Genomic DNA, 25,181 nt, shown 5'->3' with positions numbered 1-25,181 from the left:
TCCTCCTGCCTGCTTCCTAGCTGCACTCCCTACCTGTGTTTACTGATCCCAGTTCCTCCAGCTCCTGCACAAACACTAGACATTTCCCCACTTCCCCTACGTGAGGTGTGGCTAGCAGGGCAATAGCAGGAGTGACACCTCTCAGTACTCAAAGTCCGGTCCCTGAACCAGCGCCATTATTACTGGGGAGCTTGTTAGAAATGTGGCTCTTGGGCTGGGCACAGTGGCTCACGCCTGTAATCCCAGCACTTTGGGAGGGTGAGGCAGGCGGATCACCTAAGGTTGGGAGTTCAAGACCAGCCTGACCGACATGGAGAAATCTCATCTCTACTGAAAATACAAAATTAGCCGGACATGGTGGTGCGCACCTGTAATCCCAGCTACTTAAGAGGCTGAGGCATGAGAATCGCTTGAACCCAGGAGGCAGAGGTTGTGGTGAGCAGAGATCGTGCCATTGCACTCCAGCCTGGACAACAAGAGTGAAACTCCGTCTCAAAGATGGATGGAAGGAAGGAAGGAAGGAAGGTAGGTAGGTAGGTTGGTTCGTTCTTGGCCGGGTGCAGTGGCTCACGCCTGTAATCCCAGCACTTTGGGAGGCCGAGGTGGGCAGAACATGAGGTCAGGAGTTTGAGACCAGCCTGGCCAACATGGTGAAACCCCGTCTCTACTAAAAATACAAACAGCTGGGTATGGTGGTGTACGCCTGTAATCCCAGCTACTCGGGAGGCTGAGGCAGGAGAATCTTTTGAACCCGGCAGGCAGAGGTTGCAGTGAGCCGAGATGGTGCCATTGCATTCCAACCTGGGTGACGAGCGAAACTCCGTCTCAAAGAAACGAAAATAAAAATAAATAAACAAATAATTAAATAGAGACAGAGTCTACCTATGTTGCCCAGGATGGTTTGGAACTCCTGAGCTCAAGTGATCCACCACCTTGGCCTCCCAAAGTGCTAGGATGACAGGTGTGAGCCACACCATATCGGGCTAGAACACTTTCACAGGATCCCTGGAAAGTCCCTGCCAGGTCTGGCCTGCCACAGCCTCAGCTTCTCTCTTCTCCATCCACCAACTGAGCGGAGGGGATACCTAGGGGAGGGTGGAAGGAGCTGAATCCCTGAGTAACCTGGTGGAAGGTGCCTGCCAACCAGAAGTCTCGGCACAAATCTCTGAATGACTGAAAAACAAACATCTGTGGGTTACGTCACCAAGACCCAGGGCTTGCCGGGTACGGCACCTGGCCCAGTCCCTCCTCCCTTGCGCATCCCACTCTTTTCTTCTGTGTTGCCTTCCTTGGTTGTGGAAGCCTCGCTCTAACTGCCTTCATCTTCACATGGTGTTCTTCCTGTGTGCAGCTCTGTGTCCAAATTCCACCCCTGCCCCCGTCACCTTTTCTTTCTTTTCTTTCTTTTTTTTTTTTTTTTTTGAGATGGGGTCTTGCTCTGTCGCCCAGGCTGGAATGCAGTGGTGTGATCATGGCTCACTGCAGCCTCAGTCTCCTGGCCTCAAGCGATTCTCCCACCTCAGCCTTCCAAGCAGCCAGGACCAAAGGGGCGTGCTGCCACATTCAGCTAATTTTTTTTTTTTTTTTTTTTTTTTGAGATGTAGAATCGCTCTGTCGCCCAGGCTGGAATGCAGTGGCATGATCTTGGCTCACTGCGACCTCCACCTCCCAGGTTCAAACACTTCTCTGCCTCAGCCTCCCGAGTAGGTGGGATTACAGGCATGTGCCACCACACCCGGCTAATTTTTGTATTTTTAGTAGGGACAGAGTTTCACCATCTTGGCCAGGCTGGTCTTAAACTCCTGACCTCGTGATCCACCCACCTTGGCCTCCCAAAGTGCTGGGATTACAGGTGTGAGCCACTGCGCCCGGCCAGCTTATTTATTTATTTATTTTTGAGACGGAGTTTCACTCTTGTTGGCCAGTCTGGAGTGCAATGGCGTGATCTCTGCTCACTGCAACCTCTACCTCTTGGGTTCAAGAGATTCTCCTGCCTCAGCCTCCTGAGTAGCTGGAATTACAGGCGTCTACCACCACACCTCGCTACTTTTCTGTATTTTTAGTAGAGATGGGGTTTTACCATATTGGCCAGGCTGGTCTCGAACTCCTGACAGGTGATCCACCCACCTCGGCCTCCCAGAGTGCTGGGATTACAGGCATGAGCCACCGCGCCCGGCCTTATTTTTTTATTTTATTCAGTTAATTTATTTATTTTTGAGACAGAGTCTTGCACTATGGCCCGAGCTGGAGCACAGTGGTGTGATCTGGGCTCACTGCAACCTCCGCCTCCCGGGTCCAAGCAGTTCTCCTGCCTCAGCCTCCAAAGTTTCTGGGATTACAGGCGTCTACCACCACGCCCAGCTAATTTTTTGTAGTTTTAGTAGAGATGGTGTTTCACTATGTTGGGCAGGCTGGTCTCAAACTCCTGACCTTGTGATCCACCCACCTCGTCCTCCCAAAGTGCTGGGATCACAGGCTTGAGCCACTGCACCTGGCCCCTATTTTTTAATTTTAAATGGAGTTTCGCTATGTTGCCCAGGCTGGTCTTGAACTCCTGGGCTCAAGCGATCCGCCCGCCTCAGCCTCCCAAAGTGCTGGGATTACAGGTGTGAGCCACCATACCTGGCCTCAACATGTGAATTTTATTTATTTATTTATATATATGTATATATATATTTTGAGACAGAGTCTCGCTCTGTCACCCGGGCTGAAGTGCAATGGCGCCATCTGGGCTCACTGCAACCTCCGCCTCCTGGGTTCAAGTGATTCTCCTGCCTCAGCCTCCCGAGAAGCTGGGATCACAGGTACCCGCCACCACATCCGTCTAGTTTTTGTATTTTTAGTAGAGACGGGGTTTCGCCATGTTGGGCAGGCTGGTCTCCAATTCCCGACCTCAGGTCATCCACCTGCCTTGGCCTCCCAAAATGCTGGGGTTACAGGTGTGAGCCACTGCACCTTGCCTCAACATGTGAATTTTAGAGGACACAACTTAATGTGTAACATCTCTTAACAATCTCTTGTCTCTTTTCCGCCCTGGCTGGCACCTCCTGCTCTTGCCTGGACAACTGCTCACCCGATTGACGTCTAACTTCTCACACTCACCCTCTGCCATCCTTGCCAGCAACCAGTCTTTTCTCTGGTAATTAAACACTGAACTATCAGATACATGACTGGAGAGTCATTAAACATTAAATCAGATTGTGTCTCTGGTCTGATAAGAATCCTCTGGAAACTGGCCAGGCTCAGTGGCTCACGCCTGTAACCCCAGCACTTTGGGAGGCCGAGGTGGGTGGATCACTTGAGGTCAGGAGTTCGAGACCAGCCTGGCCAACATGGTGAAACACCATCTCTACTAAAAATGCGAAAATTAGCTGGACGTGGTGACACACGCCTGTAATCCCATCTACTTAAGAGGCTGAGGCAAAAGAATCGCTTGACCCTGGGAGGCGGAGGTTGCAGTGAGCCGAGATCGCACCACTGCACTCCAGGCTGGGTGAGGGAGCAGGGGGGAAAAAAATGCTCTGGAAGCTCTCAGAACACTTCAAGGTGCTGCCTGGGCTGGCTCAGGCCTCCCTCCCTGACCTCACCCCCACCACATCCCCCACACCCCAGTGTGATCTCCTCCTGGTTCCCCAGGTCTGGTCCTTTCTCCGCTCTGGGCTGCTGTACTGCGGTTCCCTCGGCCTGATGTGCTTCTCCCTACACCTTCACTTAATAAATTCGTGCTGCGGAGCTCAGAGCTGCCTCCTCTGAGAAGCCTTCCTTGATTTCCACCCCTCCAGGCTGCCGTCTGCCCCACCCGCCATTGCCTCCTGAGCTGCCTGGTTCCTTTGCGCCTCCCCCACCACCTGGGGAATGGGTGACAGTGGGACACAGCAGGGGGCGAGATGCCCAAAGCCAGGCTTATTCCAGTGGGATGGGGTCACTTGCTGCCGGCTTGTCCTAGATGCTCTGGTCACCAGCGTGGGCAGAGCCAGGGAGGGGCCCTGATTTGGAAACTCAGAGTTCAACTCAGCCCTTGAGCTCCTGGGTGGATGTGAAGGGGTTTTCCCATGGGGACGCTGGATGACTGGCCGTCACCCCAGTGGCTTGGTCTGCAGGACCCGCCCTTCTCAGATGAGGACCCCAAGGCTGGCAGGGCCTGGGAGTGCCCAGGGCTGGCTGGCTTCATTTGGGCCCCAGGCCAGCTGGCTCAGAATGGCTTCTGGGGCGCTAGCAGCCTCGGCCTCCAAAATGTCTGCATGAGTTACTGGAAGCTGCCCTGCCCTGGCTGGGCTGGGGCTCTGTCTGAATGCAGGAGTCTGTCTCTCTGTCTGTCTGTCCGAACAGCTCACTGTGTTCTTGTGCAGGGGCAGGAAGGGGCCCACACGGGCAGCTCCAGGGGCTGGGGGCGGGTGAGCCAAGCCCTTTCTTCCTGTTCCTCCCGCTCAGGTTGAGGCTTCACTTTCCATGGAGAGAGGCCCCTTCCTGCACCCTGGGGTGGGCGGCTGTCCACAGATAGGCCAGGCCTGGTCAGTGGTGCACGGCCTGAGCGGAGTGTGGGGGCACGGCACCACTGGAAGGTGAGAGACCAAGAGCCTTAGCTGGTCTGGGGGCTGGTGTGGGAGCGAGCAGAGCCAGTTCTGCCCTTCCCAACAAGTGAGGACGACCATGACCTGGTTCCTGGAAGGCGGAACAAGGAGGTGAGCCACCTGCCCAACCCCACCCACCCCTTCCTCCACTTGCTCCTCCCCCAGCACCATGGCAGATGGGGGGCTTCGCATGTCCCGGGGACCCTCATTGCCCTCAGAGTCCTGGCCACCCTCACCCTCCTGACTTTGACCTGCTGCTGCCTAAAAAGCAGTGCCCACCCTCCGGACTTTCAGCGGCTCCCCCCGCTCCCCGGCTCCCCCTGCCTCAGGCCTGCAGGCCTGGTGAGGGCTCGCTCACTGGCAGGGCTGGGGGTGCCCTGTCCCCAGGAGGGCCGCAGCTGGTCTCCACTCAGTCTGAATGAGGGGTGACTGGAAGCCCCCTCAGCGGGGTCCAGTCCCCCCAGCGCCTACCCCGCCATGCCCACCGCGAGGGCTTGAGGGGGGCAGTAGAAGGGCCCTCAGCTTTGGCTAGAAGGAGGACCCCCACCCCACATTGCTTCATAGAAGGCAGGAGTGTTTGCCTTGAACATAACAAGTGCTCAGAACAACTGTTCCTGTCACCTGAGTGACAGTGAATCCAGGAGGGGAGGCCGGTGTAGACACAGGTGGGGCTCCTGCTCTGGCCCCACAGGTGTCAGGCGTGGAGGAGGGAGGGACTGGGCAGAAGCGGCCCCTCCCCGGCCTGGGGCCTGGGATCTTTCCGGGAGACACCGAGGGAGACAGCAGACGCCGCTCCTCCCCGCTGGGCGGCACCCCACTGCAGGGGTGGATGGGCACCTCAAAGGCAAGCTCAGGGGCTGGTGGGAGCAGGAACAGGTGAGGAGAGGGCTGGGCAGCACCGAGCAGGTGGGGGCCCTGGGTCCTGGCATTGCCATGCTGTCCTCAGGCCTCACAGGGGACACGGCTTGGTCCCCGGCCTACCCCCCGGGGGCCTTCCCACGACCCCCGCCTCCCCAGCAGATCTGTGAGGTCCAGGCAGGCCTCTTCTCAGGACCCCAGGAAGGGCCACTTGGGCACCCTACACAGCCCCCGAGGCTTCCTGCCTTAGACTGGGCAGTACAGGGGAGGGTGGGGCCCACAGGGACTTGTCTGGAACCACATGGCTGGCAGGGGCACAGCCCAGTGGGGTCCCTCCGAGCCAAGGCCCTTCCACAGGCGGGCCCCCAACACCGCCTCCCTGTGTGGCGCCCCTCCCAGGTCAGGGAGGGAGACTGGTGATTAGCGAGGGGTGGGCTGGGAGCTGTGGCGGGCGGGATGCTGAGGTGGCCCCAGGATCCCCCCTCGGTGTCTCTGTGCTCCGTGACACCCTCCCTGGAGTATGGCCCACCTCTCCTGGGATTGGATTGCTCTGTGGCACCGGTGGAAGGACTTTACTTTTTTTCTTTTTACTTCTCCTGTGGGGTTGCAGTGACGGGATCTCTGCAGGTGTGACTGGGGTTTCTAATCAGAAGGGAGGTTGATCTGGCTGAGCCTGGCTAGCTCAGGTGCACCCTTAAAGAGGCTCGACGCCACGGAGCCGCCCCCTCCCGATGCCAAAGAAGCATGTGGCCATCGGCTCCACAGCTGCGAGAAATAGATTCTGCACACGACGACGTGCGCTCAGGAGGGGACCTCGGGCCTCAGTTGAGATCCCAGCCCTGGCTGACATCTTAAGTGCAGCCTGTGAGACCCTGAGCAGAGGTTCAGCAGTCCCCTCCCCGGACTCCTGCCACACAGAAGCCATGAGGTAAGTGGGTGTTGTTTCGAGATGATAAATTTCTAGTGATTTGTTCTGCAGAAATTTTATGCTGGAGCGCAGAGGGGCTGGCAGGGTGGGGGGTGGTGAGGGGCGAGGCTCATTAGGCAAGGTGTGGACCCCCAAAGGCTACAATGACAGCCCGCTCAGGCCCAACGCCCTCCTTGTCAGTGGGGCCTGGTAGGCCGTGTGCACAAAGTGGCCGGGCTATGGTTAAGTGCCCCCAGCTGGGCCTATTCCTCTGGGGCTTCAGAATGGGGACGGGGTGATTGGTCTCCTTCCTGGGCAGCCGGATGTCTTCTGTTGGCCACGCAGGCTGGGAAGCAGAGCAGGGGGCTGGAGGCAGGAGGGCCGGTGGAACGGGTATCTGGAGGCAACCGTGGCTGGTGCTAGCAGCCTGAGGCCAGGGACTGTCATCCCATCTGTCTCCAGAGAACCCCCTTGGGTTTGTCTGGCTTCTGGTCCTTGAACCAGGTAGTCGCACCTGATGCGAAAAACAGGGAGAGTACACCTGGGGTAGGTGTTATGTGCTTCGATTTGCATTTTTAGAGCCAGGAGCGGTGGCTCACACCTGTAATCCCACCACTTTGGGAGGCTGAGGCAGGTGGATCTTTTGAGCTCAGGAGTTTGAAACCAGCCTGGGCAACATAGACTCTGTCTTCACAAAAAATTAAAAAATTAGGCCATGGCTCATACCTGTTATCCCAGCACTTTGTGAGGTCGAGGCGGGCAGATCACATGAGGTCGGGAGTTTGAGACCAGCCAGACCAACATGGTGAAACCCTGTCTCTATGAAAAACAAAAACAAAACAAAACTATAGAATTAGCCAGGGGTGGTGGCACATGCCTGTAATCCCATCTACTTGGGAGGCTGAGGCAGGAGAATCGCTTGAACCTGGGAGGTGGAGGTTGCAGTGAGCCGAGATCGCACCACTGCACTCCAGCCTGGGCAACAAGAGTGAAACTCTGCTTCAAAAAAAAACCAAAAATTAAAAAACTAGCCGGGTGTAGTGGTGCACACCTGTGGTCCCAGCTATTTGGGAGGCTGAGGTGGGAGGATTGCTTGAGCCCAGGAGTTCGAGGCTGCAGTGAGCCAAGGTCGCATCACTGCACTCCAGCCTGGGTGACAGAGTGAGACTGTTTCAAAAAGGAGGCCAGGGAAAGTGTGCCTGGGCAGGCGTGTGTGCTGGGATGTGCGCTGAGGAAGCGCCCTGTTCTCGCTGAGCTATGATGGGGCCAGGTTTTGCAGAGGAACAATGCAGGCAGGGAGACAGGCTTGGAGACTGCTGTGGTCACACCTGCTAGTGGCTGGGCCCTGCATGAGTCAGGGGCTGAGGGATGGGAATGTTTATGAATACAGGGACCCATGAAAGGGTCTCCTTTGCTGTCCTAGTGCCTTCCCCGGATTCTCCAGATCCTCTCAGCATTACACTCTAGAGAAAGGGGCCCCATCAGCCCCTTTAGCACACAAGGGAAGGAAACAGACAGAGGGGCCGGGCGTGGTGGCTCACACCTGTCATCCCAGCACTTTGGGAGGTTAAGGGGGGCAGATTGCTTGAGCCCAGGAGTTAAAGACCAGCCTGGCCAATGTTTTGAAACCCTTCCTCTACTAAAAGTACAAAAATTAGCTGGGCGTTGGTAGTATACACCTGTAATCCCAGCTATTCAGGAGGCTGAGGCAAGATAATTGCTTGAACCCAGGAGGTGGAGGTTGCAGTGAGCCAAGATCACACCACTGAACTCCAACCTGGGCAGCAGAGTGAGACTGTCTCAAAAAAAATAAAACTAAAAAAAATAAAAACAGGCAGAGGAGAGGAACTGCTAATGGGGAAGGGGATGCCTTTCAGGGTGATGATAATGTTCTGGAATGAGATAGTTGTGATGGATGCACAACCCTGTGAACTTATTAAAAGCCACTGATGGGCTGGGCGCGGTGGCTCACACCTGTCATCCCAGCACTTTGGGAGGCCGAGGCGGGCAGATTATGAGGTCAAGAGATCAAGACCATCCTGGCCAACATGGTGAAACCCCGTCTCTACTAAGAATACAAAAATTAGCTGGACATGGTGGCGTGCGCCTGTAGTCCCAGCTACTCGGGAGGCTGAGGCAGGGGAATCGCTTGAACCAGGGAGGTGGAGGTTGCAGTGAGCTAACACCATTGCATTCCAGCCTGGGCGACAGAGCGAGACTCCATCTTAAAAAAAAAAAAAAGACAAAGCAGGCAGGTGGCAGGCCCTGATGACTGATGGGACACAGGATAGGCAGGGCAGCGAGGATGACAGTCTCACTCATCCGTGGTCTCCTCCCTCAGACAAGAGGACGGGGGACAATCCCCTCTTCCACCTGCGCTGCATCGTACTCATGGGAGATGCCAGACAGGGCCCAGGAGGCAGCTGGACATGACGTCCAGGTCTCATTTGCAGAAGGGAGGGCTGACTGACAAACCGTGAACCCCAAACGTGGCAGAGCAGAAGAGGGCTGAGGTCCAGCCCCCAAATCACCAACCCCAACTCCAAGGTTGGGCTGGATCAAGGCGCTCATGAAAGGGGCTGGGACGGGAAGCCAGAGGAGCTGGCACTGGAGCAGACCTGAGAGGGCGGTCAGTGCCCACAGCCAGCTCAGAGACATACCTGCTGGCCTTTGTGACAGGGGTTCTGTGCCACTCTGTCTTGGCAGACGAGGTGGGACAGGAGGCTAGGCTGGGACCACTGGGGGTTGGGGCCCACCTTATGACTGTGGGTCAGGTCCCGGGGGGCCAGGGGCTCCCAGAACTGGCCACTGCCCCACCCCCATTTTCAAACTTAGAGTTCTTTGTTGATACCTTTCTGATGCCTTGGGGATTTATTTTAAATTTCATGAGACGTTGTGGGCACTGTCATGTCAAAGGGCACGGACACACACCACGTGGTGCAAATGTCATACAGCAGGGTTTGTGGGTGAAGCACCAGCACAGCCGGGGCTGGAAGCAGAAGCTGCCCCGCTGAGCCGCTGCTGGGCTGCACACTCTGCGGCCAGCGTTCACCCACACGCTTTAACTCTGTGACAGTGACTGGGCAGGGGACATCTGGTGGTCCTGGAACTTTCCAAGGGGAAGGCTCTGAAGCTCACTTAGTGGCTGTCAGGCCCTTTTCATGGCTGAGTGGCCACCAGGGTGCGGGTTGGTGGCCGTGAAGCCACCCAAGGCAACAGCATCATCCAAATTCACGTCCATTGGAGAATCTCAGCCCAGCAACGTGGGCTGCCATCTGTCCTCTAAGGTCAAAGCAGGCGTGAGGCAGAGGAAGAGTGGGCCAGCCCTGGTCAATGACGCAAATGTCCAAAAGGGAAGAGAAGCCGATATCCTTCCTCTGATTCGCCTCATACCTGCTTAGGGGTGCCCAGAGCCCAGCCGAGGTGACAGGGCATGGCATCATGTGACTATGGCGGGAAGATGCTGGCCGTGGAGGCTCCATCACAGAGGCAAGGAGCCCACAGGTGCAGAGGGCGCAGGCTTGGCAGGTAGCAGGGGCTGCAGTGACTCAGGCTGCTGGGACCCGGGCGTTTCTCTCGTATCTTGGGCACGTGGAGCTTCCCCCTCTGCAGGGAGCAGACCAGAGGTCCAGCTGGTGGCGGCATGAACTGGACCATCTTTCAGCAGGTACCTTCCTCGGGCATGGCTGCCTCCCGTGGGCGTGCACATTTGTACCACACAGCAGGAGTCGGGATTGGAGTACTGGGTCTGTAGCCTTGGCCATGAGTCCAGCTGGGGGCAGTTTGGTCAGCCTCGGTGCAGGATGCTTCAGGGCCGAAAACACTGCCCGAAGCGCAGCCACTGTGTCGTGTGTCCTCTGCCATAGGCAAAGGATGGACGGGTGGGCAAGTCTGCCCTTGGCCCCGGGTGCCACTTGCCCAGGCTTATGCAAATGAGTCCAGGGGTAACGCAGGCTAAGGGCCAGAACAGAGCATGCTGCCTCTTTCAGCAACATGTGACGCAAATGTCCTGCCATATCCGGGCCTGGGAGAGGCCACAGGCTGAAGCCGGCCCCTCAGCAGCCCTTCCAGAGGCCCCAACTCCAGGTGTCTCCGTCCACTCTTGGTCCAGGTTACGTCTGGGCCAGGTGACCGCAACTGCCCAGGCGTGGGGAGGGGTCTCCTCCTGGGCACTGGCATGGAGACATGACAGAGTGTGGCTTCACGGCGGCCAACTGTTGCGGCAAGGGGGATGTGAACAAGTACCAGCTCCACACGGTGAGATGGAAAATAGGATTTATTGGGGGAACCGTACAAGCAGAGGAGAAGCGGGGATGCCCGGGTTGTCACAGCCTTGCAGTGGATGGTGGGCTCCGTGTCCCCTTGCCAGGGGACAGCCCTGTTGCTGGCATTCTGCCCACAATTACAGGGTGGGAGTGAAGGACCTCACGGCTGAGGACAGGTCCTTGTTAGTAAGCAGGAGGCTCTGCAGTCCCGGTGGGGTCATCTTGCCTCTCCGGACTGCTCCCTCTGACTGGCGAAGCCACACTCTGTGAAGTTGCCTGACAGAAGGGGACACGCCTCTGCTGCCCAGGATGGACCTGGGCCACCCAGGATGCCGCTGGCCTCAGCCAGGGCATGTGTGCCCAGCACTGGCTCCTGCTGACCCCTGGGCTGGCTCCCATCTCGGGGAATGACGCCTGCCGTGGGAATCATGGAGAGGGGGTTTAATTTAACTCAGAAGGAGCACAGAAAGTAAAGTGTGGAGCGCGGAGCGAGGCCTCTGGTTTGGCCAGCTCGGGTTGCTGGGGATGGCTGCACCCTGGCAGCAGGCGGCCAGGGACCAGGAAGGCCTACCCAGCACCTATCCAGAAAAGATTGGCGTGGCTTGACCTGGCCTATGTGGGGCAGCTCAGTTTGAAGCAGGAACTTCCCCAAACGTGCCCAGGCTCCAAGACAGCAGCATTCACTGCTCCGTGCTGAGCAGAGCGGGGCCTCGCCAGGTGGAAAGCCCTGGGAAGACTGCGTGCTCTGCAAACCCAGGGGTGCTGTGGCCAGACAGCAGGGGCGTCCGTGTCCAGGCAGCTTTGTCACGTCTTCCAAAGGTCAGGAAGGCGCCAGTGCGCTGCCCCACGACAGCTGCGTCTGCAAGCGCCAACTCTGAGCACTGTTCTCCGCCGACACGAGGACACCATCCAAGAATTCCTCCTGGGAGACCTCCTGAGGAGACGCAAAGACCATTGATGCTTTGGAAGAATGAAAAGAAGTTTCTGTCAAGCCAAACCTAAGTGGATGGGAAGCGCCTGTGTGGATGTGAAGCCACCTTGGGTGGGCAGCTCAGAGCTCCTCTGCCCACATCGCCTCACTGGGACTCGCCATCCAGTCTGACGTCTTTGATGTCCCTAATTACAAAGAGACACATGTTCATTGCACACATCAAAACATGGTGGAAATAGATAATACAGAAAGTTCAGGATTCCTGGAATCCTTTTTCCTGGGGATGCCACAGTCTAGATCATTTATTTTTGAGACGGAATCTTGCTCTGTCACCCAGGCTGGAGTGCAGTGGCATGATCTTGGCTCAATGCAACCTCGGCCTCCCAGGTTCAAGCAATTCTCCCACGTCAGCCTCCCAGGTAGCTGGGATGACAGGCACCTACCATCAAACCCAGCTAATTTCTTGTATTTTTAGTAGAGACGGGGTCTGGCCATGTTAGTAAGGCTGGTCTCGAACTCCTGACCTCAAGTGATGCACCCACCTTGGCCTCCCAAAGTGCTAGGATTACAGGCGTGAGCCACCACGCCCGGTCAGCTAATTTTTTTTTTTTTGAGATGGAGTCTTACTCTGTCGCCAGGCTGGAGTGCAGTGGTGCGATCTCGGCTCACTGCACCTTCTGCCTCCTGGGTTCAAGTGATTCTCCCACCTCAGCCTCCTGAGTAGCTGGGACTACAGGTACATGCCATCATGCCCAGCTAATTTTTTATTTTATTTTATTAGAGATGGGGTTTCACCATGTTGGCCAGGATGGTCTCGATCTCCTGACCTCATGTGATCCACACACCTCTACCTGCCAAAGTGCTGGGATTACAGGCATGAGCCACCTTGCCTGGCTGATCATTTTTACACACACATCCATCCATCCATCCGTATCGATTCCTTTACAACATGAGGTTGCTTCGTGACACACACTTGGGGAATTCCCTGCTTCCTACACCAGCATGTTTGGGGGAGAACCACCCAACACTTCCAAAAAGTTTCAATTCCTGCCCTGGAAGCCACAGGGTATCACATCCAAGCCTCAAGTTTCTTCATCAAGAAACACAAAGTTCTCCTTTAATAATTTTCTTTTTTGAGATATGGTCTCACTCTGTCACTCAGGCTGGAGTGCGGTGGTGCCATCACAGCGCACTGCAGCCTCGACCTCCTGGGCTCCAGTGATCCTCCCACCTCAGCCTCCCAAGTAGCTGGGACCACAGGTACACGCCACCACGTCTGGCTAATTAAAAAAAATTTTTTTTTGTAGAGATGGGGTTCTCCCTGTGTTGCCCAAGCTTGTCTCGAACTCCTGAACTCATGTGATCAGGTTCTCTTCTAGTACTGTAAGGGATTTTTTTTTTTTTTTGAGATGGAGTTTTGCTCTTGTTGCCTAAGCTGGAGTGCAATGGTGCAATCTCTGCTCACTGCAACCTGTACCTCCCAGGTTCAAGCGATTCTCCTGCCTCAGCCTCATGAGTAGCTGGGATTATAGGTGTGTGCCACCACGCCCAGCTAATTTTTTGTATTTTTAGTAGAGATGGGGTTTTACCGTGTTGGCCAGGCTGGTCTCAAACTCCTGAACTCAGGTGATCCGCCTGCCTCAGCCTCCCAAAGTGCTGGGATTACAGGCATGAGCCACTGTACCTGGCTGGGATTTTTGTTTAAGAACTCTACTGAGCTATAACTCACATACCATAAAATCCATTGTTAAGTGTACAATTCAGAGTTGTACAACCATCACTGCAATCACATTTAGAACATTTCACCTCCCACCAAAAGAAACCCCAAATCCTTAGTGTCACTCCTCAGCTTCCCTTGCCCCAGGAAGCCACTAATCTTTCTGTCTCTCTAAATGTGCCTATTCTGGGCATTTCATATGAACAGTATTACATACACTCTGTGTGCTTTGTGACTGGCTTCTTTCATTTAAGATGGTGTTTTCAAGATGCATCCTCATTGTAGCATGCGTCAGTACTTCGTTCCTTTTTATGGACAATATTTCATCGTATAAATAGACTGTATTTCATTGATAGACATTTTGGGCTTTCAATTTTTGCCTATTAGAAATAATGTTGATATGAACATTTGTATATATTTTTGTGTGGACATGTGTTTTCAGTTCTCCTGGGTACATACCTAGGAGTGGAATTGCTGGGTCATAGGGTAACTCTGTTGAACATTAAGAACTCCCAGAGTGTTTTCCAAAGTGGCTGCACCATTTTGCATCATCACCAGGAGAGTATGGGGGTTCCAGTTTCTCCATGTCCTCACCAACACTTGTTAGCTGTCTTTTTAAATAGCCATCCCAGTGGGTGTGAAGTGGTATGTCACAGTGGTCTTGTTTTGCATTTCCCTGAGACTGATGATGTTGAGAATCTATCTCTATTGGCCATTTGTATATCTTTGAATTCATTGCAGAAATCAAATGTTCTGTGGGAAACTGTATATTCAGGTCCTTTGGCCATTTGTTAATTGGGTTGTCTCTTCATTGTTGTTAAGAATTCTGGGCCAGGCACAGTGGCTCACTCCTATAATCCCAGCACTTTCGGAGGCCAAGGCAGGTGGATCACCTGAGGTCAAGAATTCGAGACCAGCCTGGCCAACATGGTGAAATCCCATCTCTACTAAAAATACAAAAATTAGCTGGGCATGGTTGTGCGTGCCTGTAATCCCAGCTACTAGGGGGGCTGAGGCAGGAGGATCGCTTGAACATGGGAGGCGGAGGTTGCAGTGAGCCGAGATCTCGCCACTGCAGTCCAGCCTGGGGGACAGAGCGAGACTCCGTCTCAAAAAAAAAAAAAAAAAAAAAAAAGGTACAGTCCACCTATACAGGGCATGAATTATGAATGGAGCTTGCAGGGCGGGAAGTTGCTGTGGGTGAGTGAGTGAACGTGGAGGCCTAAAGCATTACTGTATACACTGCAGACTTAATGCACAACACTCAACACTCAGGCTACACTCATTTTTAAAAACTTTCTTCAGTAATAAATTAACCTAAGCTTACTGTAACTTGATGTTTAAACTTTTTGCTTCTTTTTTTAATAACACTTGGTTTAAAACACAAATACATTGTACAGCTGTGCAAAAATATTTTCTTTAGAACCTCATTCTACAAGCTGTTATTTATTTATTTTTTTGACATGGAGTCTTGCTCAGTCGCTCAGGCTGGAGTTGCAGTGGTGCCATCTCGGCTCACTGCAAGCTCTGCCTCCCAGGTTCACGCCATTCTCCTGACTCAGCCTCCCGAGTAACTGGGACTACAGGCGCCCGCCACCACACCCGGCTAATTTTTTGTATTTTTAGTAGAGATGGGATTTCACCATGTTAGCCAGGATGGTCTTGATCTCCTGATCTCGTGATCTGCCCACCTTGGCCTCCCAAAGTGCTGGGATTACAGGCATGAGCCACCGCACCCAGCCTCTATAAGCTTTTATTTTTAAGGATTTTTAAATTTTTAAGTTGGAGTTTAATTTTTTGAGGCAGTATTTTTTTTTTTTTTTTTTTTTTTTTTTTTGAGATGGAGTCTCCCAGGCTGGAGTGCAGTGGCACGATCTCAGTGCACTGCAGCCTCAGCTTCCCAAGTAGCTGGGATTATAGGTGTGTGCCACCATGCCTGGCTTTTTTTTTTTTTTTTTTTTTTTTTTTTTTGAGACGGAGTCTCGCTCTGCCACCAGGCTGGACTGCAGTGGCATGAATGTCAGCTCACTGCAACCTCCAACTCCCTGGTTAAAGCGATTCTCCTACCCCAGCCTCCTGAGTAGCTGGGATTACAGGCACGCACCACCGTGCCCAGCTGATTTTTGTATTTTTAGTAGAGATAGGATTTCACCATGCTGGCCAGGATGGTCTCCATCTCCTGACCTCATGATCCGCCTGCCTCGGCCTCCAAAAGTGCTGAGATTACAGGTGTGAGCCACTGTGCCTGGCTAATTTTTGTATTTTTAGTAGTAGAGATGGAGTTTCTTCATGTTGGCCAGGCTGGTTTTGAACTCCTGACCTCAAGTGATCCACCCACCTCAGCCTCCCAAAGTGCTGGGATTACAGGTGTGAGCCACCGTGCCTGGCCAAGGATTTGAATTTTTTGCTTAAAAACTAAGACACACACTAGCCTAGGCCTGCAAAGGGTCAGGGTCATCGTCATCCATGTCACCATCTTCCACCTCCACATCTTGTCCCACTGAAGGTCTTCAGGGGCAATAATACACTTAGAGCTGTCATCTCCTACGATGACAGTGAGTTCTTTTGGATGCTTCTTTTGGATACCTCCAAAAAGTCCTGAAGGACCTGCCTGAGGCCGTTTTACAGTTAACCTTTTTTTTTTTTTTTTTGAGACAGTCTCACTCTGTTGCCCAGGCTGGAGTGCAGTGGCACCATCTCAGCTCACTGCAACCTCCACCTCCCAGGTTAAGCGATTCTCATGCCTCAGCCTCCCAAGTAGCTGGGATTACAGGCTGGCGCCACCATGCCTAGCTAATTTTTGTATTTTTAGTAGAGACGGGGTTTCACCATGTTTCCCAAGCTGGTCTGGAACTCCTGACCTCAGGTGATCTGCCTGCCTCAGCCTCCCACAGTACTGGGATTATAGGTGTAAGCCAATGCTGTGGCTGGCCTACAGTTGACTTTTTAAATAAGTAGGAGTATATTCTAAAGTAATGATAAAAAGTATAGTAAATAATCTAGTAACATTTATTATCATTATCAAATATTATGTACTATATATAATTGTATGTGATTTTTTTTTTTTGAGACGGAGTTTCGCTCTTGTCACCCAGGCTGGATGGAGTGCAATGGCACAATCTCAGCTCACCACAACCTCCACCTCCCAGTTTCAAGTGATTCTCCTGCCTCAGCCTCCCGAGTAGCTGGGATTACAGGTGCGCACTACCACGCCTGGCTATTGTATTTTTAGTAGAGATGGGGTTTCTCCATGTTCCCCAGGCTGGTCTCGAATTCCTGACCTCAGGTGATCCGCACGCCTCAGCCTCCCAAAGTGCTGGGATGACAGGCGGGAGCTGTCGTGCTCTACTTTTATTTCTGAGACAGGTTCTCTCTCCGTCCCCCAGGCTGGAGTGGAGATGAATGATCACAGTTCACTGCAGCCTCAACCTCCCAGGCTCAGGTGACCCTTCCATCTCAGCCTCCCAAGTACCTGGGCATGTACCACCACACACAGCTAATTTTTAAATTTTTTGTAGAGATGGGATCTCACTATGTTGCCCAGGCTGGAGTGCAATGTCATGATCTTGGCTCACTGCAACCTCCACCTCCCGGGTTCAAGTGATTCTCCTGCCTCAGCCTTCCAAGTAGCTGGGATTACAGGTGCTCACCACCATGCCTGGCTAATTTTTTGTATTTTGAGTACAGACAGAGTTTCACTATGTTGGCCAGGCTGGTCTCGAACACCTGACCTCAGGTGATCCACCCACCTCCCAAAGTGCTGGGATTACAGGCGTGAACCCCCGCGCCCGGCCTGCTTGTGGGGGTTTTTACAGATGCTCTTGATCAGGTTGAAGAAGCTCCTTTTATTCCTAGTTTGTTGAATGTTTTTATCATGAAAAGGGTGTTGGACGTTGTCAAATGTTTTGTGTCTATTAAGTGATCACATGGCTGTTGTCCTTTTCTCTACTGATCTGGTGTGCAGGCATCCCCATCACACACTAGGCTTGGTGACTGTACTTGAAGGACTCACAGGACTCAGGCTGCCATCATACTAGCGGCTGAGATTTACTACGGTGAAAAGATGTGATGCAGAATTAGCAACGGGAAAATGCGTTTGGGGTGAGGGCCAGAGGAAACCAGGTACAAGCCCCCAGAGTCCCCTCCCCTGGGGTCCCCTCCGCCCGAGTCGCCTCCCGCCTCCCACAGAATGTGCTGAATCGTCCAGCCTCGAGCTGTGACATATGCAAAGTGTTCTCTACCAGGGAAGGCTGCCTGATTCTAGGAGTCCAGGGTTTTTACTGGGGGCTGGTCATGTAGGTACGTTGTGCCTGCGTGACTGAATATGGTCACCGAAATGCCAGGCTCAGAAGAAAAGCAAGTGTTCAGCAAATATCACATGATTTGTACAGAAAAGAGTGAGCAATTGTTATTTGGGGATAGTATTGTATCCACATAGGAGCTCTTTACCGGTCAAGTTCCCAGATGCCAGCTGGGCGTGGTGGCTCACGCCTGTAATCCCAGCACTTTAGGAGTCCGAGGTGGGCGGATCACTTGAGGTCAGGAGTTGGTGTCCAGCCTGGCCAACATGGCAAAACCCTGTCTCCACTAAAAATACAAAAATTAGCTGGGCGTGGTGGTGCGCCACTTGTAATCCCACCTACTTGGGAGGCTGATCACTCACTGTGATCTTGCAGTGAGCCAAGATCACACCACTGCACTCCAGCCTGGGCAACAGAGTGAGACTCCATCTCAAAAAAAAAAAAAAAAAAAAGTTCCCAGATGCCAGCCAAGGGTGAACCTTGCACACAGGCTGTTCTTAGGGCAGCAGTCTTAGGCCTGCCATGTTAAGGCTGATCTGTACAGATGCTGTGTTACATTAACTGGTTTTGCATGTTAATGCATTCCTGGGATAAATCTTACTTGGTCATGGTATATAATCCTTTTTTATGTTGCTGGATTCTGTTTGCTGGTATTCTGTGTTCCTAAGAAATACTGGTCTGTAGTTTTCTCTTTGTGATTCCTTTGCTTGGTTTTGGTATCAGGGTGATACTGGTCTTAGAGAATGAGCTGGGGCCAGGCATTGTGGCTCATGCTTGTAATTCCAGCACTTTGGGAGGCCAAGGCAGGTGGATTCATTGAGCCCAGGAGTTGGAGACGAGCCTGGACAACATGGCAAAACCCCGTTTCTACTAAAAATAGAAAAATTAGCCAGGCGTGGTGGTGCGTGAGTGTAGTCCCAGCTACTCAGGAGGGTGAGGTTGCAGTGAGCTGAGATGGCGCCACTGCACTCCAGCCCGGGTGTCAGAACGAGACTCTGTCAGGATGAGGTCCATAGTTAGGTCTCATCTTTATTCCTGATTTTAGTATTTTCAGTATTCTTGCTTTTCAATTTTTTTGATCTTTAGGTAGAGCTAAATATTTGTCAATTTTATTGATCCTTATACAGAACCAACTTTTGGTTTTTTTTATTATTTATGTCCTTCCTTCTGCTTTAGTTTTTTTTTTTTTCGAGATGAGTCTTGCTCTGCTGCCGAGGCTGGAGTGCAGTGGCGGCATCCTCCACTCACTGCATCCTCCAGCCTCCCGGGTTCAAGCAATTCTCCTGCTACAGGCACCCACCACCACGCCTGGCTAATTTTTGTATTTTTAGTAGAGATGGGGTTTCACCATGTTGGTCAGGCTGGTCTCGAACTCCTGATCGCATACTCCTGGTCTCGTGATCCACCTCCCTCGGCCTCCCAATGTGCTGGGATTACAGGTGTAAGCCACCATGCCCGGCCTTTTAGTTCTTTTTTTTTTTAATTTTTGTATTTTTTGTGGAGATGGGGTCTTGCCCATGCTAGTATGGAATTCCTGGGCTCAAGCGATCCTCCTACCCTAGCCACCCAAAATGCTAGGATTACAGGTGTGAGCCACCGTGCTTGGCCCTGTTTATTCACTTAGAGACGGGATATTGCTCTGTCTCCCAGGCTGGAGTGCAGTGGTACAATTACGCTTCACTGCAGCCTCGATCTCCCAGGTTCAAGCGATACTACCAGCACATGCTACCATGTCTGGCTGAGTTTTTGGTACAGATGAGGTCTCACCATGTTGCCCAGGCTTCTTCCTTTTTAATAGAAGTGTTTTTAGCTATACATTTCCCTCTAAGCACGGCTTTCAGTGCATCCCATAAGTTTTATTTCAAAGTATTTTATAATTATCTTCTTTGGCTCATTGTTTGTTTTAAATTACACACAGGGTCATGCTCTGTTGCCCCAACTGGTTTCAAACTCCTGGGCTCAAGTAATCCTCCTGCCTCTGCCTCCCTGAGTGTTGAGATTACAGGCGTGAGCCACCGTGCCCAGTCTGACTCACTGGTTTCTTATAAGTGTGTTGTTTAATTTCTACATGTTTCTGAGTTTCCCAAATTTCTCTGTTTTTGATTTGGTTTTTGTTTGTCACCCAGGCTGGAGTGCAGTGGCACAATCTTGGCTCACTGCAACCTCTGCCTCCCAAATAGCTGGGATTACATGCATGTACCACCACGCCTGGCTAATTTTTGTATTTTTAGTAGAGACGGGGTTTCACCATGTTGGCCAGGCTGGTCTCCAACTCCCGACCTCAAATGATCTGCCTGCCTTGGCCTCCCAAAGTGCTGGAATTACAGGTAGGAGCCACTGCATCCAGCCCTGAAAGGACTGAAATCATACAAAGTATGTTCTTTGACCATAGTGGGATGTAATTACAAACCAATAACAAGGCTGGGTGCAGTGGCTCTTGCCTGTAATCCCAGGGCTTGGGAGACCCGAGACAGGCAGATCATTTGAGGTCAGGAGTTTGAGACTCAGCCTGGGCACCATGATAAAACCCTATCTCTACTACAAATACCAAAATCAGCTGGGCGTGGTGGTACATGCCTGTAATCCCAGCTACTCAGGGGGCTGAGGCAGGAGAATTGCTTGAACCCGGAAGAGTAGAGTTTGCAGTGAGCTGCAATCATGCCACTGTACTCCAGCCTGGGCAACAGAGAGACTCCATCTCAAAAAATAAAATAATGGACTCTTGCTTTATGGCCTGACTGTGGTTGAGAAAAACCTGAATTCTGCTGCTGGCAGCTTCCCTCCTGTTCTCTCTCTGTCCCATGGCTGTCATGTGAAGGATGCTCAAGTGGGCCCAAGGAGGGGTCCCTATGGTGAGGAGCAGGGCCTCCAGCCTCACTTGGGCCTTCAGATGACTGCCGCCCTGGCTGACAAATTCTCTTCAACCTCAGGAGTCAGAGCAACCCAGCCCAACCACTCCCATAATGTTGACCCACAAAAGCCGAGACAGCAAATATTTGTTGTTTAAAGCCCACTACGTTTTGTTGTAATTGGTCACGCACCATTAGATAACTAATACAATTACCCATAAATCGGCTGGCTTTCAGGAGAACACGTCTTGAAGCACAGCTGAACTTGAATCTTTTCTGAGGAAAAAAAATTGAAAACATGAATTAATAACTCTTCTCTTGTTGAAGGTGACAGAACCAAGGACACACCTTGTTAACGATGCCCTCAAGGCTGTGAGGAGAAAGAGAACCGGGTGAAGCAACGCTGGGAATTCAACGCATCAATTACCTTCCCAGGTAACAGGAGCTACTTGAGCTCCTAAGAGTTGATCTTCAGCTGCTGTCATGGAAAATACTGGGGGTCAACTAGACATCAAAGATGAGAGGCCAGGCCTCCAGCACAACTTTCTGTGTAAGCCAAATAGTGACTTTCTCAAAGAAATCCTTTTGTCAAAAAAATTTTTTGTAAAGACCGGGTCTTGTTCTGTCACCCAGGCTGGACTGCAGTGCATGGCTCACTGCAGCCTCAACCTCCCGGGCTCGAGTGATCCTCCCCTTTTCTGAGGAGCTCAGACCACAAGCGTGCACCACTACGCCCAGCTGATTTATACACTTTTTTTTAGAGACAAGGTTTCACCATGTTGGTTGGCCAGGCTGTTTTCTTTTCTTCTTTTTTTTTTTTGAGATGGAGTTTCACTCTTGTTGCCCAGGCTGGAGGGCAGTGGCGCGATCTTGGCTCACCGCAACCTCCACCTCCCAGGTTCAAGTGATTCTCCTGCCTCCCAAGCAGCTGGGATTACAGGCATGCACCACCATGCCCGGCTAATTTTGTATTTTTAGTAGAGATGGGGTTTCTCCATGTTGATCAGGATGGTCTTGAACTCCTGACCTCAGGTGATCCGCCTGCCTCAGCTTCCCAAAGTGCTGGGATTACAGGCGTGAGCCACTGTGCCTGGCCAACTTGGATTTGTTACTGTTATACAGGACACGGCCCTTAATATTCACATGAATGACAGTGAGACACACAATGCTTTCTAAAGATTGGTTTTGGCTGGGTGTGGTGGTGCACGCCTGTAATCCCAGTTACTTGGGAGGCTGAGGCAGGAGAATCACTTGAACCCGGGAGGCAGAGGTTGCAACGAGCCGAGATGGCTCCATTGCACTCCAGCCTGGGCAACAAGAGCAAAACTCTGACTCAAGGGAAAAAAAAAAAGGTCGGGCGCAGTGACTCACACCTGTAATCCCAGCACTTTGGGAGGCCAAGAGGGGCGGATCACGAGGTCAGAAGATCAAGACCATCCTGGCTAACACGGTGAAACCTGTCTCCACTAAAAATACAAAAAATTAGTAGGGCATGGTGGTGGGCACCTGTAGTCCCAGCTACTCGGGAGGCTGAGGCAGGAGAATGGTGTGAACCCGGGAGGCGGAGCTTGCAGTGAGCCGAGATCATGCCACTGCACTCCAGCCTGGGTGACAGAGCCAGACTCCATCTCAAAAAAAAAACAAAAAACAAAAAACAAAGACTGGTTTTACATTCTGTTTATGTGAATAATTTGTGTGTGCACAAAAGCACAGTCTCCTCAGTGGGTGCCTGGCCTGGGGCATCAGTTCTGAGCTGGAAGAGATGAGGATGCCCACACCCTTGCCTCTGCCCCACACCCTGTCTGTACCTGGGTCCTCCTGCTGGGCCGTGGTGGGGAGCCGCTCCCGTTGCCTCAAGGCCTCCAAGCCCGCCAGGTCAGGCTGGTGGCAGTGGCTGCGCATGACCATGATGCGGTGGCCCTGGGTGATGGCGCGGCTGCGGCAGCCCAGCCGAGCCTGGTCCCGGCACATCCAGTACACCTTCTCCCCAGCCGCCTTCTCCTTCCTGTAGAGGAAGGACTCGTGCACCAGGAACCTGCCCCCCAGGGAAGTCCTCAGGAACTCCAGAGGCCGGAGAGGATCTGAAAGGGAAAGTGACACTGTGAGTGGGGCCACAGGGGCCTGGGTGTCAGGGTTGGGGGTCTGATTTGTCCCCCCAGCCAGGCCCCACCAGGAATCTGCAATCCCCTAGCAGTCCGCATGGTGTTCCCTGCCCTCCTCCCCTCTGGGCCCTGCAGCCCCAACTCCCACGCTGGCTGGCCCTTTCCAGGGGCTCTGGGGATGCCTGGGCAGGTGGCCTGGCAAGCACTGGAACCTGAATGCTCCTGAAGGACTCTCCCGACCCCTCAGACCGCATGCTTGCAGGCGCAACCCCCAGGGCAGGGGCCGAGCTGTTACTGGGCTGGGCACCAGGGCCTCCTGGCTCCCTGTCCACCTACCCCTCAGCCATTTGGAATCTGACTTTTAACAAGCTGAACTAAAAGGTCACATGATGTTGGGGTGGCCAGAGAGAACCCCATGAGACTAGAAGCAGTGTGGGTGGCGTGGGGGTAGACCAAGAGTGTCCGGGATCCACCGTACGGCCCGTCAGCAGATGCCAAGCACTCTCTGTGGCTGCCAGTGCCGCCCCTGGCCGCCGCCCTCTTCCTCTAGAGAGCTGAGTGGGTTTCTACCCGACAGCCAGTCCCCACTGCCCAGAGGACCAGCTGCAGGAGCTCGGAGCCTGCAGATGGAGCCTCCTGCCCTTGGGGAGTTTATGGCCCAGGCTGTCAGACCACCATGCACAACACACAACATCCCACGGGAAGCCTCCAGCCAGCGTGTGGGGCACAGATCCTGGGAGACCAGGGAGACCTGGTCCAGCGCCCTCTACACGCACCTGGGCTGTCCCACTGCGCCAGGTTGGGGAAGTGCTCCCGCTGCCGCAGGGCCTCCAGGCCGCCCAGGTCCGGAGGGTGGCAGTGCCTGCGCATGACCATGACCCGCCGGCCCTGGGTGATGGCGCGGCTGCGGCAGCCCATGCGGGCCTGGTCCCGGCAGGTCCAGTACACCTTCTCCCCGGCTGCCTTCTCCCGCCGGTAGAGAAAGGACTCGTACACCAGGAAGCTGCCCCCCAGGGGCGTCTTCAGGAACTCGGGGCCTACTGTTGAGAAATGGGAGGGGAGGAGCAGCGGACACCAGCTCTCAGAGCCAAGATCAGCATGGCCCCGAGATGAGACCTCCCCCAACGCCCACACCCCCTCCTCACAGTGAGGTGGCCCCGGAGCCCAGGACACAGATGCCACCATCCTCCCAACTCCTCTGGGGCTCCAGCTGCTGGGGTCCCCCTCCTGAGGCTAGGGACTGGTCAGGTGAGGCCCCTGCAGGTGGAGGCCAAGCGTCCCACCTTGCGATGCCTTCAGGGAGGCAGTGTCTGCTGTGTCACTCGTCTGTCCCCAGCACCCGCCCAGGCTCACATGCAGGGTGCGCCGTGCCTGGCTGGTCAGAGGAATGACCCAGGGCCCTCGGGGGACAAAGCTGCTCAGGAGCTGGATGGGGCTGAGAGGGGTGGCCCCTGAGAGCCGCGCGGGTGGAGATGTGACCCCAGGACTGTGAGGAAGAGGCAGGGAGCAGCGTCCACTGTCCTGGATGTGGTGAGAGGGAGGACCCTGGCGGGTGGCTGTGCCTCGCCCAGAGGATGCCCTTTCCTCTGTGCAGGCTCAGGGGCCACAGAAGTGGGGAGGCGGCCTGGGGCATCGTGGACACATCAGGTGGCAGTGGAAGCAGGGGATGGAGATGGGTAGCAAGCCCCAGAGGACAGGCCGGTCGGGGGCGGGAGGGTGTCTGGCTGTGGAACTACCTTCAAGAGGGATGGAGAGGGCTGGGCAGGGGCCATGTGGAGCGGGGAGGCTCGGGAGGCAGAAGGACCCTGCAGGGTACAGCAGCACAGGAGCCTGGGGACCGCGAGACAGAACAGGTCAGGAGGAAGGTGGGGACCCCAGGCCACGGGAGGGGGCACGCTTCGTCCCCTTCCACACGGATGAAAACATCCAGCAAGGGGCTGTGCACGGTGGCTCACGCCTGTAATCCCAGCACTTTGGGAGGCCGAGGCGGGCGGATCACAAGGTCAGGAGTTCAAGACCAGCCCGACCAACATGGTGAAACCCCATCCCTACTAAAAAAAAAAAATACAAAAAAGTAGCTGGGCGTGGTGGCTCGCACCTGTAATCCCAGCTACTCAGAAGGCTGAGGCAGGAGAATCACTTGAACTCGGGAGACAGAGGTTGCAGTGAGCCAAGACCACGCCCCTACACTCCAGCCTGGGCGACAAGAGTGAAACTGTCTCAAAAAAAAAAAAAAAAAAGACCCCTCATCTGGGAGGATCAACATCTGATTAACAGGAGCGACAGAAAGGGACGATGAGGGGGAAGTTAACGAAGAGCATGAGAGGATGACCCCACGATGAAGGACACAAGCCCGAAGCCTAAAAAGGCCCCTAGTGCCCCCAGCACAGTCAGGTGCAGCTGGGAGGGAGCAAAGACCCCACAACCTCAAGCAAAGCTGACGGCACACACAGGATTAGTCACGCAAAAGCTGCAGTGACGTTCAAGGGCAGGCTCTGCACCTGTGACGCCACGGAGGCCAGGCTGCCTAGCTGCCCCTCCGGCAGAGAGAGGCAACAGACATTTCAGACAAGAAAGGCCTCAACGTGCTACCTCCCGGAATGGCTCAGGAAACGACCCGAGGCAGGACTTCTCCAACCACAAAACCATGAAGAAAACCAAGAAAGAGAAAGGCAGGCCC

At 53.7% G+C, this 25,181-nt stretch overlaps 1 protein-coding gene across 12 annotated transcripts in view; it reads right to left on the bottom strand.

The window, feature by feature from the left end:
• Positions 1-10,594: 10,594 nt before the first annotated feature.
• The window catches only part of FLYWCH1 (FLYWCH-type zinc finger 1), a 39,058-nt gene continuing 24,471 nt past the window's right edge, over positions 10,595-25,181 (bottom strand). For 8 of the 12 annotated variants that reach the window (XM_024233721.3, XM_024233726.3, XM_063717526.1 and 5 more), the window contains 4 exons: positions 23,278-23,541; positions 22,208-22,480; positions 20,615-20,675; positions 10,595-11,717 (listed from right to left, as the gene is read on the bottom strand). In XM_024233721.3, coding sequence (XP_024089489.2) covers positions 11,678-11,717; positions 20,615-20,675; positions 22,208-22,480; positions 23,278-23,541 — 638 coding nt within the window. In that variant the 3' untranslated portion in view covers positions 10,595-11,677. The remainder of the gene's footprint in view (positions 11,718-20,614; positions 20,676-22,207; positions 22,481-23,277; positions 23,542-25,181) is intronic. The other 4 variants (XM_054534638.2, XM_063717527.1, XM_063717528.1 and 1 more) reach the window with 1 other exon arrangement.

Source organism: Pongo abelii, chromosome 18 (assembly GCF_028885655.2).
Source record: "Pongo abelii isolate AG06213 chromosome 18, NHGRI_mPonAbe1-v2.0_pri, whole genome shotgun sequence".
NCBI lineage: Eukaryota > Metazoa > Chordata > Mammalia > Primates > Hominidae > Pongo > Pongo abelii.
The sequence above is the reverse complement of the archived record's forward strand: the minus strand, read 5'-3'. Positions and strand labels throughout refer to the sequence as shown.